An 18834-nucleotide genomic window follows, 5' to 3' on the forward strand; every position below is an offset into this window, starting at 1 on the left:
TATACGTAACTCTCTTTTCAAAATTTAACAGCACAATAACCGCGAACTCTTCATAAGTGTAGCAGATCTATTTTTCAGCCGTTCCGTTCCCTTTGCCTATGCGTTGGCTATACTTTTTCGGTGGAACTTTGGCCACTATACCCTGGTATCTATTTCCCTAGCAGAATTAAGAAAGTCATCATATTTGAAGTCATCTTTCTCAACAAGAAGAGGCGGCGTGTCCTGCAACGAAAACACAATGAAATGTATAATTTGACAGCGCTGAAATTGTTTGAAAAAGATGTGTTTGGTATTATCAAAGCTACTGTGGTTATTTTTATGAAGCTTGGATCTAAGCAATTTTTGCATAATCAAAACTCTGCTAGAAACAGGACCGATTTACTCATAACGAGTGTATTCAAATTTAACGAAGTGCTTGAATAGGTAGTGCGCGTTGCGCTATGCGCCACTTTCACTTTAGTGGGAAGCATTAATTTTGCTGTATTGGAGACTCTTTGTCAGTCTACCCTACGGTTTTGCACTACATTTTTTGTTGGCAACTTATCAATTTGTTTCGGTCAATTTTGACATCAACTTTGTACGGCTGCAGCATTTCTCTACGATCAGTACGTCAATACGGGGGCGTTGTTTTACTTTGATTGTATTCCTATGTATCAACAGTTAGATATTATGCTTGAGGGCCGTCAAAAGAGAAATCATGTTGGCCCGAAGGGAAAGCTCGTTGAGTTCGAATACGAGATACAGCCATTTTACAAGCGACTAAATCAAGTTAAAAAATCTGTGCAGGACAACGTAAATAAATAGATGCTAACAGATGCTTCAGTCAGATGATGGTTATTTTTAGGCCACTCTAATCACCATGAGTGGTAACAATACTCACATGATTAGTATTCCAGCGGAGCTAGTTATCGGTACTGGTTGACTAATATAATATGTTCAGTTTATACAATGATAAAATGGAGATCAATTTCATTTTCGCACTGTAAATGGTGATTCCAGATTGTCCGGCAGCTTATATTTTTTCCTAGTCTGGAACTGTGACTTGCCCTTCTCAGTGTCAGGGACGCAAGATTATGCAAAGAAATGATACAGAGAGTGCTAGCGATGCGAATTGTAGATATGTGTACGTGTCTATTTCCCGATATATCAAGCAAATTAAGTGTCGGATATGAACAATGACCTCCTCGTTCAGACCGCACATTACATAGCGGACCGTAACAGATAAGACTGATGATCGTCGACGATATCGCCTTTGTGTGAGTCGGTTTAAGTACACGCAACGTTGGATGGCGTGACGATTCCTATATCGTTTTTCTATAATAATCATTACTCGCATTCGTCATTACTGCGATTGCCTTCCGTTCTAATATCCGCCATTTTGTAGTAGATAGGACCACACTGAAAGCTTCAACGGCAATGTAAAGCTTACTAAGCTACTCTAGTGCTCTACAAGCAGCTGATGCACGTACTTTACTATGGTGCAAAAGCCACTGCAAAAGTAGTCACCTAAATAGAAAAAAGTAAAGTTACGTTTTTCTAAGAGAACACATTATTATATTAAGTGCTGTTATAATACTCAACTAAGACGAATTTCACAATCTACCTTGGATACAAAGGATACCGGCAATAACAATGTCTGCAGGATCATGTACCAATCTAAAATATCACCAACCAATAACAAAAATCGAATGCGCTCAGCATATCTGACATTTTCTCTGTAAAGACCCGAAGTGTTGGTAAACCATCCCATTATGATCCCCGATCATCACTTATACGTTTGATTTTTCAGTAAAAATTGGGCGCAGGCCTTGCGTCCACTTAATATAATCGCAGAAAAAAAAACTTTGATCGATTTCTATACAATAAAAAGCTGCTATGAAATGAAATAGAGAAACTATAGTTGATAGAAATATGTAACCTCACTATATACACTCAAACACAGGGTTAAGCAGGAACTATCGAAGAAATACAAAACTAGGGCTACTAGTCCAATATGAATGGCTCAATAATAATTAATATAATCACACAAATGAATGCGGATAGTTAGTGCCGAGAAAATCAAGTATGCGAGACGTACAGCTTTAGCATACCTGCTTTCCTCGTGTTTTACGCAATTTTAACATAAGCCAGTTAGAATTACGTTTTACTGTTTTGGCTAGAACATGTTGTTATTTCGTAAATACTTACATCTCTGGTCTTAAGTACCGCAGGCGACTTCGCAATGCCGTTGTTGATTGAACCAGAGCCTTTTACTTTTAATAGAATTGAGGAAATAAAGGCTAAAAATATGATTTCACAGGAGACGTCTTCTTAATGATATTCATCCGTATAATCCTATGTGTTTAACTAGATACGGTTGCTATTATATGCAGACAGTAACAACAAGAAAAAATGGCGGCCAGTGTTGGCTGCTGCTCATCCTTATAATGGTCACCATTTGGATAGTTGCCATTACAACAAGCAGCTGTCACGCAATCGTCCTGACCGCGTTAGAAGTCGTAAATTGATCGCATATAGCCATGAGTGCATATCTAGTAAGAGAATAAATGGGGTAGCAGATAAACAAGGACGAGGTGCCTATCGGTACGTTGACAGCGACAGTGGCGTGCTATAATTGTTAATCTTTCAGTAACAAATAAAAAAGGTAATCATCTAACTTGACATAAACACGGAAAAACCCTCTTATTGCATAAAAATTCGTTGGCTTCGTTTCAGAGATAAAGCGGATATTAAGATTTCAGCCAACCAAATATACACAAAAACTGAGACCATATGGGATTAACATTAAACTAGGGAAACAGATCAGAACACAAGAGGTTTCGTAAAGCCTATTACTGTAGAAAAACCACTTTTATCTTACGGGGTTCTAAAATGGTCCTGTAAAACTATTACGCTCGTTTTTAGCAATGAAAATTTATTAAAGGAGTTAAGAGCTGGGTTCTGAAATAACAACCAGACTCTGCGAAAAAGTTTTAATTGCATTCAGTAGGCGGTCCAATCTAATTCGCTTTTTTGGCTGGACAAATTGCTGAAGTCTACTTCTTTGCTGATGACCCAAATTTGACCGATTCTTTTCGCCTACATTCTGCGATATGGATCTGCATCATATATGGTAGAACAGGAAAGACATAGAACACAAATCGTAGCATTATCGATTTTTTGCAGAAAAATCCTGTAAGATTAACTAAGATGCAAGAACAATGTTTGCGGTATATTGCATTTATTCATATGTTGGTTTTTGTTTTCAAAACAGCGTAAAAGCAACCCGATTCCAGCAGATAGATTAACGAAGACATCTCGACATATAGTCATATCAACTCAAAAAGCGCTTCTTGGCGTATTTCTATGGACGAAGCTTTGAAGCACGAATTAGTTTACATGGTATGGCCGCACGAGCCTTACTCGTATTATTTTGTTTCGTTAGAATAGTAAACGATGTACCGGTTTAGTAACATAGCAAGTAGTGCCCAACAAGTTTTAATTTTTAAAATTTAGAAACAGTTCAATGGAAAAAAGTTTGCTGACTGTTTTTTGGAGCAAAATTGCGTACTTTCCGATACTTGTTTTTAAATAACTGACAATTGTTAAAGTTACAGTTGACTAACATATGTGCATATCTGTATAACTTAGTGCTTTTATCCACCGGTGTTGATTTCAAATTAGAAAAGATGGCATCAGATAAACGTAGTGCCATAAATTTATGACTCCAACAAATTTCTACTAAAGCTTATATGATGTCGTTGGAGATTTGTTTGGCATACATCTGAAAAAATACTGCGCGCCTGCCGTTTTATGAGTTTAGCCGCTTACCTGAGGCATGGGCACTGGGGCACCAAAAGCTTTGCTTGCTTAAGTCCGTAAACTGCCCCTTAAAGCCACAACCGGGAAGGAAGACCTAAAGCTCTAAAGATCTGTAAGAAAATGGCGTTCGAACTTCAGCACTTCACTATGGCTCATGGGCTCTACTGATGATTGCACGACATATCCGGGCGGACAGCTGAAATCTTCTGAAAGCAGCATAGCCTTTTCCTTAAACGCAAATTACTGTCATTGCCTGGATCACTATTACACTGGTCGCAGCTGTTTCTAACATATCTCACATGTTCAAAGCGTCTTCACGCATAAGCGGCAGCATCATCTGACAACGATTGCTAAGTCAGCGTTATAGTTAAACAAATACCAGGTAAACTGTAATCATTATTATGTGTCCTGAATAAGAATTGATTTCATAAGGGATACTTTATCTTGTCAGCATCAAGCCCATAAGCTAATTACAAACAACTATAATAAAAGTTACTATAGTATTGTAGGATCATCCGCGATGCTGGTATTTACCTTCACGTGTTCACACACTGGCCAACTAATAGGAAATATGTTTTATAGTCAATTATGCTTTAAACCAAATTTCAATTCATTAGTTATTGGTTACAAAGTTGACTGCGAAGCAACTTTAGTTGCTTGTCGTTTCAACGAGCGATGGTTTAAAGATACGGACTAAAAGAGATTTGTATACATACGGGAGTGACAGATTGGGGCGAAAAGAGGGTCGGCCTTTGCTTCCTTCAACGGTAAGCAAAGAACGAGACAGCCGATGTGGCTACGGCCATTCACTCTCACTGAATAGATTACTCCACTCAAACGAACTGCGGGAAGGCCGTAAGACATGGTTACTTTAACATCATGAGGCACCTCATTGAATCCTCGTTCGTTTCTGTTTAGTTCGGCAGTACATTTAACTTCTTCGATTTTCAAGAAGGCGCCTGCTGATTTCGGCTGATCTAAAAATGAAACTTATATTTTAAATGTAGTTCTGTTTATCAACGGTATGAAAAACTATTCAAAAAATTGTTACACTATAATTACGCTGCAAATGTAAACCAACTATTTTGTAGCTGAGGCCGTATAGCAATGCTAGCGCTATACTTATACTAATGACAACAATGCCTAAGTAGAATGATGTTGATTTATTCTGCGCGTTGACAATATTTCGTTAATGTTTGGACCTAAAAAGTGACACAAAATGACAATATATATATATCATCATGTCTCATGACGGTAAGTTTAAGACACAGCCCCTTATTTTTCTTTTCTTTTTTTACTTTTTTTGGGTTACACATTTCTAATGTGTATGACTAATGATAAGTTGTTTTAAGTAATTCTTGAGGTATCGCACGTTTCTCCGTAATCTGAACCGTCTATAATTTGGTCATTAATAGACGACTGTGCAAATCAGACGTAGGCAATTTAAGCTGAGCATATGGCGCCTGCGTATAAAAGTTCGCATGAAAGCATTTTACTTATAGGCTAGAAGCCGATTTCCTATTACTGTCTATACCTGCAATCAAATTGCAGCATTTGGTTCGATTGGTTAGACTGAGACGAATCGTACAAGATGATATTCTAACCTGAGGCGACGAACCCTTTTGAGTGTAAAGGTGTTTAGGTGCGACCAGCCCTTGTGGATACTTGTTGATCGATTGTACACAGGCGCCGTCATCTTTGGATTGTTATGAACATCCAGTAAGCAAAAGCCCCGATTAGGCGTTGCAGCTGTTGTCTTTGCTAAATAGTGCTTACAGGGTTTTAAATCGAAATTCCTATACTTTAAAACGAATCCTTAAACGATATGTACGACGCTCATTCCAGGGTATCTGTTTCCTTGCGCAAATCCATATTAGGGCACTACTTAGGAGTATGTTGCACTTACACGTTCACTAGTGATTTAATGCCTCATATCACAATGTTCAAGCTATATATCACCTTGTACTAGAATACGCAAATAACGGGTACGACAAAAGAGATCAGATTAAACGTGCGTTGTTCTACTGAGTGGGACCCAGACTGTTTTCGGTACAAATCCTGCCGTTGACTTCAATGAAAATCACCGCCTTCGTATACCAAATCATGAATACAGCCCTGCATCAAGTTTGCTATCCTCCCCTCACACTGCTTCGACATCGTGTAACGCTCATGGTAGTCCCGACAGCCGCTGCAGGGGTAGTCGTCTCTAAAGTTTCTTGAGCATCTCATCTTTTCACCGTCATAACACTTCGGAGCAGAACTAAGACTGGCACAAACACAGCCATCGGACACCTGTACCACTGCCATTAACCCAGCAGATCAACGGCGTACACCACACATTCAATCCCGGTCTTTTGTATGCGCTTCTCTGGCAGCCACGCCATATCTCTGTAAACCAGAGGCACATCGGTGCGGTGCACGCTTGCTAGATACGACAGACCCTTTCATTGCGTAGAGATTCCGCAATGGCTCAACTTCTACTATTACTATCACAACTACGCAGCTTCATTTGATGGTCATCGCTTTTCATGGCGCTTTTCCTCGTCAAACACTTCTTTCTTGGTCACAGGAACAGCACAATTTCAATCAGTTTCCACTGTACCGACATGTTTGACGTGCACCACAAATACTAGAAATGGTGCATGGGGACACTGTAAATATTAGCGAACGTAGCATTTTGTTTTCCAAGACAAGTAACGCGCGGAAATTATCGCTTGAATGAGTAGTGCACTACATAGATCACGAGATAATTGTATTACTCAAGAAGCCACTAAACGCATTACGCGTGAAAAAAACTAAGGGAAGGCTTCGACGATAAGATGTCAATAGTGTTTCGAGTTCATTCACTTTGTGATGTTCATGGTTATGAACTATCGATACCAATAGCTTTCGAAATCGCTCATGCGCTTTAGTACAATCTTTCTTTCTTAAATAATCGCAAACAATAAATATCTCACTGTATTTGTTTACTGCCGTTTTAATGGCATACCAGGACGTTGCAAGCAACAGGCTGAACAGCTGTCGACAAATCGACGATTGTACCTTTCCTAGCTAGATCATAGCGTGAGCACAGACAGCAGTAAAATGCAACAACAACAACTGATTACGATACCGTTTTGGCCGTATGGATCAGTCCAAGCGGTGCTTCAAACATTTAAAAGTTTTCCAAGCGTCTAATCGACTTCTGCTGGGATTTGGGTATTCTTTTTCACGTTTACTAAGGTTATCGATGGTGTTGCTTGGCTTCTCTATCTCTAGTTGTTGTTGAACGGATGGACTTTGTCTGTCGGGTATAAGATGGAAGCCAGGTTGCAATGACATTAGCCGGCGTAGCTGCAATTGGGCATCTGTATGCGAAAGTTCAGCACGAGCGCAGCCGATGCCGGCAAAGCGCCAACAGCGTTGTCGTCGTCGTCGTCGAGGCCGCAATCACCGCTGTCGGCCGAAGTTGGTGTGCAGTCATGAGGAGTGGGCAGAGACGAATTCGGTAAATAGTTGTGCGTAAATGTAATGTGGCCAGCCACAGGCAAATACGATATAAACAGCCCCACTCGTAGTCGTAGTAGTAACCTCTAAGTTTGAAACACCGTTCTGGACAGCGCGTTCAACAAGCTGCTAGGGTTTAGCATATTCACACTACGTTCTCAGGTAGGCTTTCCTAGCATTTGCACATATATCTAACGTGTATGTATTTCTTGGTCCAAATGATCGAGTACCAAGAAAATTTCTCACACGTGTGGGTCATGAAGATATCCTGTTGGCAAATGCTAAGACTGCTGCTAACTTTTTTCCTCTCTTATAGCATTATGAATTTAGTAATTATTTAAAGGCAAGGCTAAACAGCTTGATGCGTTAATGAAGCAACAAAGTTCCTTATATATTCCTGCCTACCTATCAAGCTCCCTGACACTGCACATGAATTATTTGAATAAACTTCAGGTGAGTCGACGATCAATGATGCCACCTTTATCGTTCGGCGTTGTTAGCGTCATTTCAGATGCGTTTCTTCACCGTCTCCCAAACTGTCCAGTAAATAATTGAAATGGTCAAAAAAGGTAGAAGGGTCAGAGCGGCAGATCAGAGGTCTCCACAAAAGGACATCATACATCGTTCCCCCGAATCGATCCGGAACCGGATCGCGAAGCAAAATCACTTGCTGCTCGTGTTGGTAATGTTGCTGAGACTGGATGAAAGCATACTTGCGCTTAAAGCGGCCGATCTTACAGATCAGGACGGAGCGGTATCAAAATCGGCGTTCGATCGTTCCGCAAAATGACGCTTCGGTCAATGAGTCAGGAGAAATACGTAAACGTACTGAAATGAATAGCGATTACATTAAATACTATCCAAATGAAGATTTATATTTTAAAAAATATACAGCTACATGTGTATAACTTACGATATTATACTAAGCTACTCACACTTTATTCGCAATATGCATAATTTTACTTAAAGATAAATAACATGGGCCATCATGAGTTGTGATGTCAAAATTTGCTTTAAAAAATAAATGAAAGACCCAACGTTAACAACGTCATCAACCCTGACTGATGTTTTAGGTTAAAAACGATTGCTTGTTCTCTGAATTTACATACCAACTTATGTTGGAAGCATCGCCACTTTTATTTACTGCACTATCGACTTATTTGACATAATTCTGATGAAATAGGTTAAAACTCAGAATTGATTTCCCGATTACGGCTAAGATTGTTAAAATATCGTATTGGTTTGTCATCAGTCGTCGATGATAACATCGGAGATAATTTTTACTTGGTGAAAAAGCACAATGAATGGAAAAATACCATAGAATACAGACGCTCTTTTTAAGTGACATCTCCATAAAGAAAATGTGGACTATTATACCTTCTCTAAATAAGCTACCGGTGTAGGGTTTGACGTGTCATTCGCTATAAAGTAATATTCCATTACTGTCCTTTTTGACAGGACCGCAATTTCGCTGGCGGATTGATAATCCGTCGAAAATGATGTTTTTGCAGCATCCATTATATATAATCACCAATTACATAATTTAAGGTTATGGTGATAGGCCATCGTCAAAAGCTCACTGATGTCACATTGTCAGTGTTATTCTCTATGGTTTTCCTATGGTATTTTCGTAATGGCAAGCATAGAATGTCGATGGCGAATATATATATATATATATATATATATATATGTATGGACAATTAAAAAAAACAAATAAGGAACAAACATCTATACAAATCTAAAAAGCTGTTCTATCCTATATTTATATATAGGAAAATTATGAGTGTTGATAGCTTCGAAAGGATCGTGAAATCGATGTATCTTAGACGTACCGTCAGTATAAAATCGCAAAAATGGTTATATTCTATTGCGAAATATACGAAACGAGCTGTAAGTTTGTGGCAAGAAAGCTGGAATTAGGATTAAATGCGAGCTTTAACTAACTGATATCCTACTGTCTTCTTTTGGAAAGGGAAAGTTTAAAAGGCGAAGACGAAACACCAGAGGTCACGACTCTGCGACCAGCTAGGGTAACGGTTGATTGCAAGAGATGGTTCGATAGGTGCTCCCTTCGGTGTACCACGGGTTTTTATAAATAGAGGTTCGGCAATGAAAAGCACACAAGATATGAAACATGTGGCATAAGTGAAAAGTTAATGAGAAGTTAACCTACTACGCTATTCTCGTAATAAGTTAACTCTGATCCTCGAATTTCTAAAAGCTTTTATGGCCACCGATTGGACAGGTCGCTTTCCTATAGCTGAGTCAAATGACGAAATAGACTTTTCACGATGTGCCCTTGTCCGACTAAAAGTGTAACTAGAGAAAAAATAGTGAAAATTAAGACCCAGCAGCAAGCGTGGAAACCCAACATAAGTATCCAGATAGGATCTTTGAATCTACGTAGATTACTTTTTATACTGATAAAGATTTTGTGTCTCTTTTTGTTGGCGGATTAAGTCATACTACCTTTTAGCATACTATCTGTAACCATGGCGCAGCAATTACCGAAGAACTTCTGCAAAGATTTGAACCTACACTAGAGATAAAAAAAATCTGCTGAAAAGTCAGAGCAAAAAGTATTCCACAGCGCGTGCTGTTCATGCGCTGAACACTTTCAAAACGGAGCAGTTGCACAAGATTGATTCTGATAGTGAAGCTCCTGATAATGATTAAGATAAAAAAAAATTCCTGAATTTTGACACGAAAGACCGTCTTGTTTCCACACTTGTCTCCATTGACGAACATGGGGAAGTCTTTTACGCCTAACATGTTTTCATCGTTATAACCGTTCCAGTTGTTGGCTCTCCTCGAGTTTTTAGAGATTCGAAGACTAGAGCTAATTGAGTGTATTATTTTCCGGTTGCTATATTTCTCAGTTCCCATTCCTAAAAGAGAATGACTGGAAACTGATTTACTGGTAGCGAGTTTCACAAATCGTGGCATTTAGCAGCTCTCTTGCAACATTCTTCATACTGAACTTTTTACGGGAATACACGTAGTATTCCTGTTTAAAAGTCCTAAAATATTTGTCATTACCATTCTTATTACTTCATTAAAAGGTTTCTTTATCAAGCTAATGGTAAGTAAGTCACACTAACTTCACCTTCGCCTTCGTGTTAATGATACAGTACCACATATCGTTGAAAACCTCTTTTCTTTGCTTTTTTGAGTCATTATATTAGGCTCACAGAATCTCTAATTTGAATTCTAAATATGAATATACCTGATGATAAAAGAAGACATTTTTATCACCTTTTGTTTGTTTCTCTACGGAGCTCAAAGGGCTGCCAAGACAACTCAAGCTACGCATGCGATGTACGGCACTAATTATATAGCTGAAAGACAAAAGCGACTTACTAATTAAAAAAAGAAAAAAAATCTTTGGCCTGAAATGCGCACATCACTCGACTTTTCGAATTTTCCGAAGATCACTTTTGGAGTGGAGATATAAAAATAATAAACATGCTATACAACTATAGAGACTTCATTGAGAGATAAACAGATATAAAAGGCTGCTTTAGCGGATTCACCGAAAATAGTAAATAAGGTAGGCGTGGAAAATGCTGTCCCTTGCCAACCGATATCCCCATTTTTGGGGTCCGAACATGAGATGAAATTTTATAATCTGGGCAAAACGATGATAATAGACTGTCTTGAGTTAAGGGAAGACGTTTCAACGGCACACAACATTGGCCATTAGCAAACAAAAAACCACTAAACGCTAGAAGCGATAAACAAAACCGGGCATTGCTTACACGCCACCCACGCGTGTATCGATTACAATTCTATGTCACGTATTAATGTCTGATATGGAGGCTGGGGAAGGATTAGGTGATATAATATAGCATTACTGTGCGACTTGAAGAACGACAATAAGATTATCTTACTTGGGATAATAGTAAGTAGATTACCTAAATATACTCATGCATCCGCCAGATAAATTAATGATTCCCTTTTGACAATGGACGACGGTTAAAGGGTGAAGAAAAAACTCGTTTCGGATGTATGATGAAAACATTTTAAAAAAACAGTTAAATTTCTCTCCGTTGTTCATGATTAGTTACAGTTGATTAAAAACAGCAGTCTTAAATCTACGAGTAACCGACCGTAGCTTAAAGTTGTATCACCGATAGCACCTGTGTTCTTTAAAATGTAAGTTCCCAAGTTTAGGCATTCCAGATTCCGTATTCGAAAAAAAGCGGGCGTAATCAATATGGGCTTCATATGGTTTCATATTAGCGGGTCGAGATCTTAGATTGAATACCCCAAGAATTTAAGTGTCTATTTTTTCCAAAAAAAACTTGCCGCTGTCTGCAATATACCCAACTTAACGTTAGCTGAACCAATAAGTTAATTAATAGCGTTAGTGTTAATTTAAATTATTGAGTGATGTGTTATGTTAACTAGTAAATCGCAAACAGTCGCCTATAGAGAAGCCTACACTATTTCCAGATTACTTGGCTTTGAAATTGATGTGACTGAGTCATCACATACACCCACTATTCGAAACACGAAAAGCGTAATAGAGGCTTCTGCATTTTCTATTTAAAGTGTTTTCTTTATAAATGGTTTGATTGTTCATCTACGCAATCCCTTTATACTGAAACACAAACACACTCCAAAAATGGTCACAACCTTCGCTTTTTATCCGAATATATTCTCGTTATCTGGTCAATTGCAAGAACACAGAAAACAAAGTATATACGCCCCACCACTTAAATTCAGTAAAAGTACTAGATTAAGATAAAAATCAATGTTGGGTCACCGTCACGCATTGTTACGTTACAGGTGAATAGATCATATGATTCTTAACGGAATATACTTGACAAATAATTCTATGTAATAATAGTCTTAGCATTACTGGAAAGCTCTCGCGCAGTTTTCTTCGTCAAATCGTACGACAGACAGTAATGATATATTGCAATCAATAACCGTTATGGAATAAACATTTGTAACTCAAAAAACTTATTATTAATGAGATTGGACAAATATCGCTGATTTTGATTTCCGTAAACTGGCACGTTAAGACGAAGTTGTTCGGACCTCACTACTGAGCCGCGGTGCCAGTTTTTATCCTCAGTGATTTTGTTAACTTCGTACACAGGCTTTGTTCACCCACCGGCCGATTAACTTTCGTTCAGCTTGTCTTGCAGTAGCGACTTGGAAACAGCTAGAACTAAAAATTGTTGAAATATTTTGGAAAATATTTTTGCTTGGGCTGATTTAATAATTATAGACCTAATGTGTTATTTGTTGCTTTGTGATTGACTTTATTTCACCCTTCGAAATACTTCGGCCCTGTAATGCCTATTTCACGCTTCTGTTAATATTTCTAAAGACCCGTTATTAATCGCAAACGCCTGTCCATTAGTATATGAGAAGCTTGTTTGAACAAATCTGGTATCCTTTATCGGCTAATATTCTGAACAAAAATAGATAGTCATTAAGCTATATATATAAAAGGCACGAAGTTTTTGTATAGGTACTTTGATTACTTTTAAATGCTAGGCACATTTTTTTTTTCACTGATATAATGATCTTCCGCTTTTTAAAACAAAATCATTATCAGGATAAATGTTCCTTGAAGATAGCATTAAGTGGTGCTTTAACAACCATATTTGATGTTAACAAATGCTTGAAACGCCTCATATTAAGCCATGTGCGTACATTCTGTATGCGCAAATATATACTTTCGATGTTCGTTGACAGGTCCATGCAGCCATCTGGAGAACTAATATAAATTCGCTTTTCACACAGACGACGGCCTTACTATATATATATATATATATATATAGTTATATATATATAACTCAGCTAAAATTTAGGTCCGATCGACTGCCCCATAGATTGCCTATATATCGTTATCACTCTGAATTGAAGCTGTCTGGAACATCCAAACCATCTGCTAATTTGCACACATACCAACGGCTACAATCAGTAAGTTTGGATAAAGCGTCCGGCTTTACTAATAATAAATTTGGGTGATAATATGCACAAGATTTACTTTTGAAGACAAATTTTGCAGTTTTTAATATAAGTCTAGTATACAAATGGTTCCAGATAGTATTGTTATTATCTATACATTCTATCATGTGCATTCGACTGTGTCTTTAAGGATAAGACTGGTTAACAAAGGCGTTGACAGAATAATGGTCTTGCATCCCACTAATTGAATCATCTAAAAAAAGAGAAGTAATAATAAGAAAGCATCGATTGTACGTCCATATAGGAAATACGGTAGCTGGCTTAGCGGTGAAAAGGAACAGCTTTCACCGAGATTTCTACACTGTTTCAGAGTATGAAGCAATTGGTTTTACCTTAGTTTGGTAGTTTTAATAATCTAACAGATAAATCAGATAGGTGGTGTCGGTGCTATTGTTGATCTAAATATCCTTCACGGTGCGTATGCAAATTTAGAGAATTTAGAGAATAGACACTTCAATGCATTTAGAGAATAAACACTTACTTTGGGTCAAACATTTTCCGTACTTAAGACTGATACACGTCCTCTTTGAATATACTATTACAGAGTTAATTTTTAATTACAAATAACGGTGTAGGCGATCACTGCTTGCTTTATCTTTGAACTCCGCCAGTGATTGTTTAAATATACCTACTTAGCTAGATCTACAAGAAGCACGGATCCTATTTTAAAGGCACTATGTTATAACCGTTCTTTAAGCGTTTTTTCCTTCTCGCAGTAACGATTGAGTAACCTCGATATCATAATTCAGCATGTCGCCATAAACGATCTCAGTACCTTTAACAATTCTCCAAGTAGCTTTCTCTCTGCACTTCTTTAATCATTTTTTTGTTGGAGTCATGCCGCATGTATGTACTTGGTCTCATCACCAGAGGCTCCCGCTGCAATATGAGCGTTTTTAATCGTTCATCATATACTTAAACATGTCACGGGCGTATGTGCCACAGAACATTGCCGCGACAAATTGGCTATCAATAAGTACTATCTAATAGGTGCACTGCAGTGAATAAAGTATCTTGTTTCATATAGTATTATATTGTACATTCCTGGTAGCCTATATTGGACATCATGAAGATGTTACTCTCTTGCAAGCAAGGGCTGAGTTATCTTCAATTACAAAACGGTAGAAGGAAGCCGACTAGTTGCAAAACTTGTACTCTCTTATGAGTCAAATCGATGACCCGTTGATATCACTTAATAAGCAAAGTTTCGTTACTCACCTGGAAAGGCAGAATTTTCCAAACATTAGATTTTCACCTATATGTTCGGCTTTATAATCTAAGATCGAATTTTATTTGGCTAAACGTAGTTTATAGATAGTATTCTGACTTCAATGCTTACTGCAGTATATGCCCATTAATTCTACACTAGTAATGAATTTGTGTACATATATAATTGGTATTTTCTTCGTAAATGACTTATGGCTTCTGTTATATTGTGAGGTTAACTGTAACAAACCCGGACTTATAGCTTGAGATGTAGACACTCAGTTTATTATTACTCAATTAAACAAACCATTTTTAGTTTAATTTTACAGTATATATAGATGCACATAGATGTTATATTTCATAGGATCGACAGTCATCGGTTAATTCCTAGCATATGTAAACATTCGTATCAAATAACGGCAGCAATGTTTTCTTATGGACACAGCTCACAGTCCGTATTTTAATTCAAGTCGCGATCCTATTAATTCCAGTGAATATTCAGATCTGACGAATCTCTATAGCCAGATAATGAATACGCACACTACGGTCAATAAACTGATATAAAATGACGAGAAAAATATGAAAAAAAAAATGATGACGAAAAACTAATATCAATGAAGATGGCGTCAATGGAAAACACTTTCAACAGAAATTTAGAAAGCAATAATGGGAGTTTTGTAGTGGAGACATTCTTATTTCTCCAAAATATTTAATTTGCTAACTTGAGCGATTGTACTGGTCACACAATAGAGCCGATAGGTCAATCAAACCGTTCTCAACACTCACGTTTAAATAGGCATGCTCAACAAATAGCGTGAGAATACAATGAACCAGTTAACTTAATAAATTGAACGTTACGAAATAACGTTTGAAACTTACGACATAAGTTTAGCCAAAAGAATATAATTGAAACCAAATACCAAACTGTACCGAAAAAATATTAGGCTAGTACCTAATCCAATGAAATCTTGTTTGTCCAGCATTTCGTTTGTCTCATTAGCGGAATCAAATGAAAAAGTAAAGCTTTGGATTTACATGAGTATACTTAGATTTCCGGCGAAAATACATCTCACTCAATAAATCAAAAATTATACATATGCTACCGTTCAATTTCTAGTTGTTTTCGATAACCTATCCTGAAATGTGCATAGGGAAAGTTTTTTAATCGAGCGAGTATTTCTCGCTGTTGTTCTTATATTGTTCTTTAAGTAATAGCTGCCAAGCCAGTTGTTTTTATAAATTTCAACAACTTTTCTAGTAAGGTTAATATGTATGCGCCATGATTTAATAAAAAAAAACACTTCGTTGACTGAGCTTTATTGTTTCTTCGAAGATTTAAATTTCAGATTTTAGAAAAAGATTTATAGATGTAGATTCATTTCATAAAACGCTGTGTAAAGCAACCTCGTTCATCCTAGGAGTGCATAGTGCTTGATTAATGTCCGGTCGCGGATTAAATAGCTTGTATTGAGGTTTATAAATAAAATAGTACACATCATTAGATGTAAATATTCACATTAATAATATTATCTGATTCGAAGTTCTTAAACTTCGAATCAGATGATATTAATAATAAGATGTGCAATCGCCCTTCAACATCAATGAAAGGCGAAATTCTTGTTTCCCCCGTATTACTACATATATCTGGATCAAACAAAAAATTGCTGGATAAAATACAATTGATCACGCTGATCAGTTCGTTTCGTTACATAAAAATGGCGCAACTCGTTCATTTTTACGATTAGCTACAGTAACAGGAATATTTTAAATAGTTTAAATAAGGAAGCTACTTTAGGTAATTATTGACTCTAATCTTACTAGTATAACCTTTCTGAAGTAAAATACGTGAATGAATACCTTAATGAAGTAAAATACGTGGACTCAGATGTTACATAAATTAGTTTATAGGGCTGTAAATACAACGCCGCTTTCTTTATTTGTAGTCAACAAATAATAGTGGCACACTATTAAATAACGTGTTTACATTTAATGCCGTGTCTAAATTTATTTAACATTGCCATCCACTAAATAACAAGCATAGACGAAAGACAACAATTTTTAAAAAACAACTTGAACAACAAAAAAAGACACAATATATCAGACAAATATTCAACCATAATTGAAGAAAGTACCCGTTACAGACAGATGGAACTTGAAGAAAAAATCTACGTCATCATCAGGAAGAAAAATCATTGCAAGGTACTCGGCGAGGACAAGTATAACAGAGGCCTACAGACAAGTGACAGGAAGGTTAGATTTTCTTCATATTTTTAAAGATCCCAATGCCCGCCGTTCGTCTATCACGTCACAGTCGTTATGACTGAGTTACGTAAATCCGTATGGATGCGGTTGCCGAATAGCGTTCCTTATTACCACTTTTTTCTTTTTCGTCAATTACTGTTTTTCAAAAGAGGACGAATTTAAAACTGTTTTTGTAAAGTAAGGCATCTTGTTATTGTAAATAATTTTTTTGGTATAATCTGTCGTTCTTTTTTGACAACTTTAACAGAGGCGTTGTTCCTATTGTCGTGATCGCAGTGTCAATATGTTCGGTTTATGGTATATGTGTGTGTTGGAAGTAATAGTAGCAATCCACTATTTCGACTACTCAAAGTTACGACTGTTGATACCGCGCTCCTCCTTCCGTTTCTGTGCTGCAGCTATTGCTTCTGAGACGCTTCCTGTCTACTCCTGGCTGACGCATGCCAATAAGTATGCTTCGTTCGTACGGACGTAATAACACTGCAGTAGGAATGCTAGTGAAAGAAAAACGAAGAAATAAGTAGAAAAAGAGGAAAGACGGTAGCAATCACTGCCCCACTAGATGACTATACACGGCTTAGTTCTCTCATCCCAGTTCCTCCTAACTCGTTTTGCTATAGAGACAAGGTTGATAACCAGTGCTGATATCAGAGGCTTAACGCTAGGTAGCCTTAGACGGACGGTGGTGATGTTGTTATAGGCCATTCGTTTTTACTTCTGTTTTCTACTAGCGTGTGTACGTATTACTCTAAGGAGTTTAACTGAATAGCACCGTAGTCTGCATTGTCGTCGACGACGTTGTCATCATCAGTGGTGTCATCATCTTCGTTGTCGAATGAAGAAACTACAATAGAAATGACGGGTAGCGAGTGGGGAACGCTAACTCCACTTAGGAGAAGCATATTGATAGCCGAAGCAGGAAATGGATAAATAATTAGGTTGCAGCAGTGATAACAGGTTTAACGCTGAAAATGCCATGAAACTTCGAGCTTGAGGAGTAGCTGCAAGTATCTAGTGTTGAGCGTTATCAAGCAGTTTAGGCAAAAAAAAATCACCCGTGAAAGAAATTATGATAATGGTGCATATTGTGCTATATATGTAGAGGCAACAAACTACCGGTTTTTCGAATACTAGTTCCCCTCTAAAAATCCATACACGATGAACACAACAAAAAAGTGTACCAAAAATACATAGTGAATTTACTGAATCGCAATTTATGTTTACTGAAACTACAAATCCAATAATGCCAAAAGTTTGGGCTGGGTTGACCATGTTAATTTAGCATGTTAATCTTTGCATTAAAACTGATGGTTTAATACAATATAATAGGTCGTCTAATAAAGGTAATAACCAGCACCCTTCCAACCCACAATCGTGGTAACACGACGCATGCGAGATAAATAAAATTTAAAGCCCACAGCTCACATTAAACCACAACTATCACTATGAAAAATCTATTTCTAGCGCGCTTTCCAGATTCAAATTACCATGATTAATTTCATATTTAAAATGAGAAGGCTGCATATTGTGTTCACTACTAATTATAGCTAGAAGTATTTCAAATACGATGTGTGACTACGGGAACGTATTTCATCCTCTGACTGAAATGCACCATGTAGCCTTTGCACATGCAACATGCTGTCATCCAAAAAAATCACTCTGAAGTCTCAGTACATCAAGGCCAGTTAAGTAAAAGTCATATTTTCGTGAAACGGGCAGAACCGTCCCAGATTACAGTCTCTTTTATCATTATAAATTATTTTAACATTATTTTACAAATGCGTTTTTATTAATTTAGATACTCGTAGTGCGTGGTGTAGAGGTACCGTATCAGTTTAGAGCGTATTTCCAACGTGCACGATATGGTTCACTCTGATATTGTCTTAAGTGCCAGAACAAGTTTTGAATTCTAGGTCATAATAACGCGACTTTCGTTAGTCAATATCAGCCCAATATCACACACTAACAGATAGAATACACGATGAAACGCTAGTCATTTCTTTGTTTTTACTCTGCTAAATGCGTGGATAAGTATAACGTATGCAGTTCAAGGAAATTATTATAAAAATTGTTCTTCTCTATTCACCAACA

The 18834-nt window shown here is 37.4% G+C and overlaps 1 protein-coding gene and 1 long non-coding RNA gene across 17 annotated transcripts in view; one reads left to right on the plus strand and one right to left on the minus strand.

The window, feature by feature from the left end:
• Positions 1 to 18834, minus strand: part of Fak (protein tyrosine kinase 2 Fak) — a 74891-nt gene that overhangs the window by 17248 nt on the left and 38809 nt on the right. For 7 of the 15 annotated variants that reach the window (XR_015327392.1, XR_015327393.1, XM_086988516.1 and 4 more), the window contains exon 1: positions 5406 to 6792. The exons of 5 other annotated variants lie outside the window; for them this stretch is intronic. Coding sequence is in view for 5 of the 10 variants with exons in the window: in XM_086988516.1 (XP_086844642.1) it covers positions 5406 to 5497 (92 nt within the window). In the remaining 5 variants the exon portion in view is untranslated. Of the gene's footprint in view, positions 1 to 2187; positions 2430 to 3810; positions 4008 to 4517; positions 4764 to 5405; positions 6793 to 18834 lie in introns of those variants that run through there. 3 more of the 15 variants (XM_022805916.2, XM_022805918.2, XM_086988518.1) reach the window with 3 other exon arrangements.
• Positions 7116 to 8338, plus strand: LOC147755948 (uncharacterized). 2 transcript variants are annotated; one of them, XR_015327394.1, is made up of 2 exons: positions 7116 to 7288; positions 7741 to 8338. It is a non-coding gene; the product is annotated as an uncharacterized LOC147755948 (long non-coding RNA). The 2 variants fall into 2 exon arrangements; XR_015327395.1 differs by lacking the exon at positions 7116 to 7288 and adding an exon at positions 7313 to 7449.

The sequence above is a fragment of the Varroa destructor genome, unplaced genomic scaffold (genome assembly GCF_002443255.2).
Source record: "Varroa destructor unplaced genomic scaffold, Vdes_3.0 BEIS01000004.1, whole genome shotgun sequence".
Classification (NCBI taxonomy): domain Eukaryota; kingdom Metazoa; phylum Arthropoda; class Arachnida; order Mesostigmata; family Varroidae; genus Varroa; species Varroa destructor.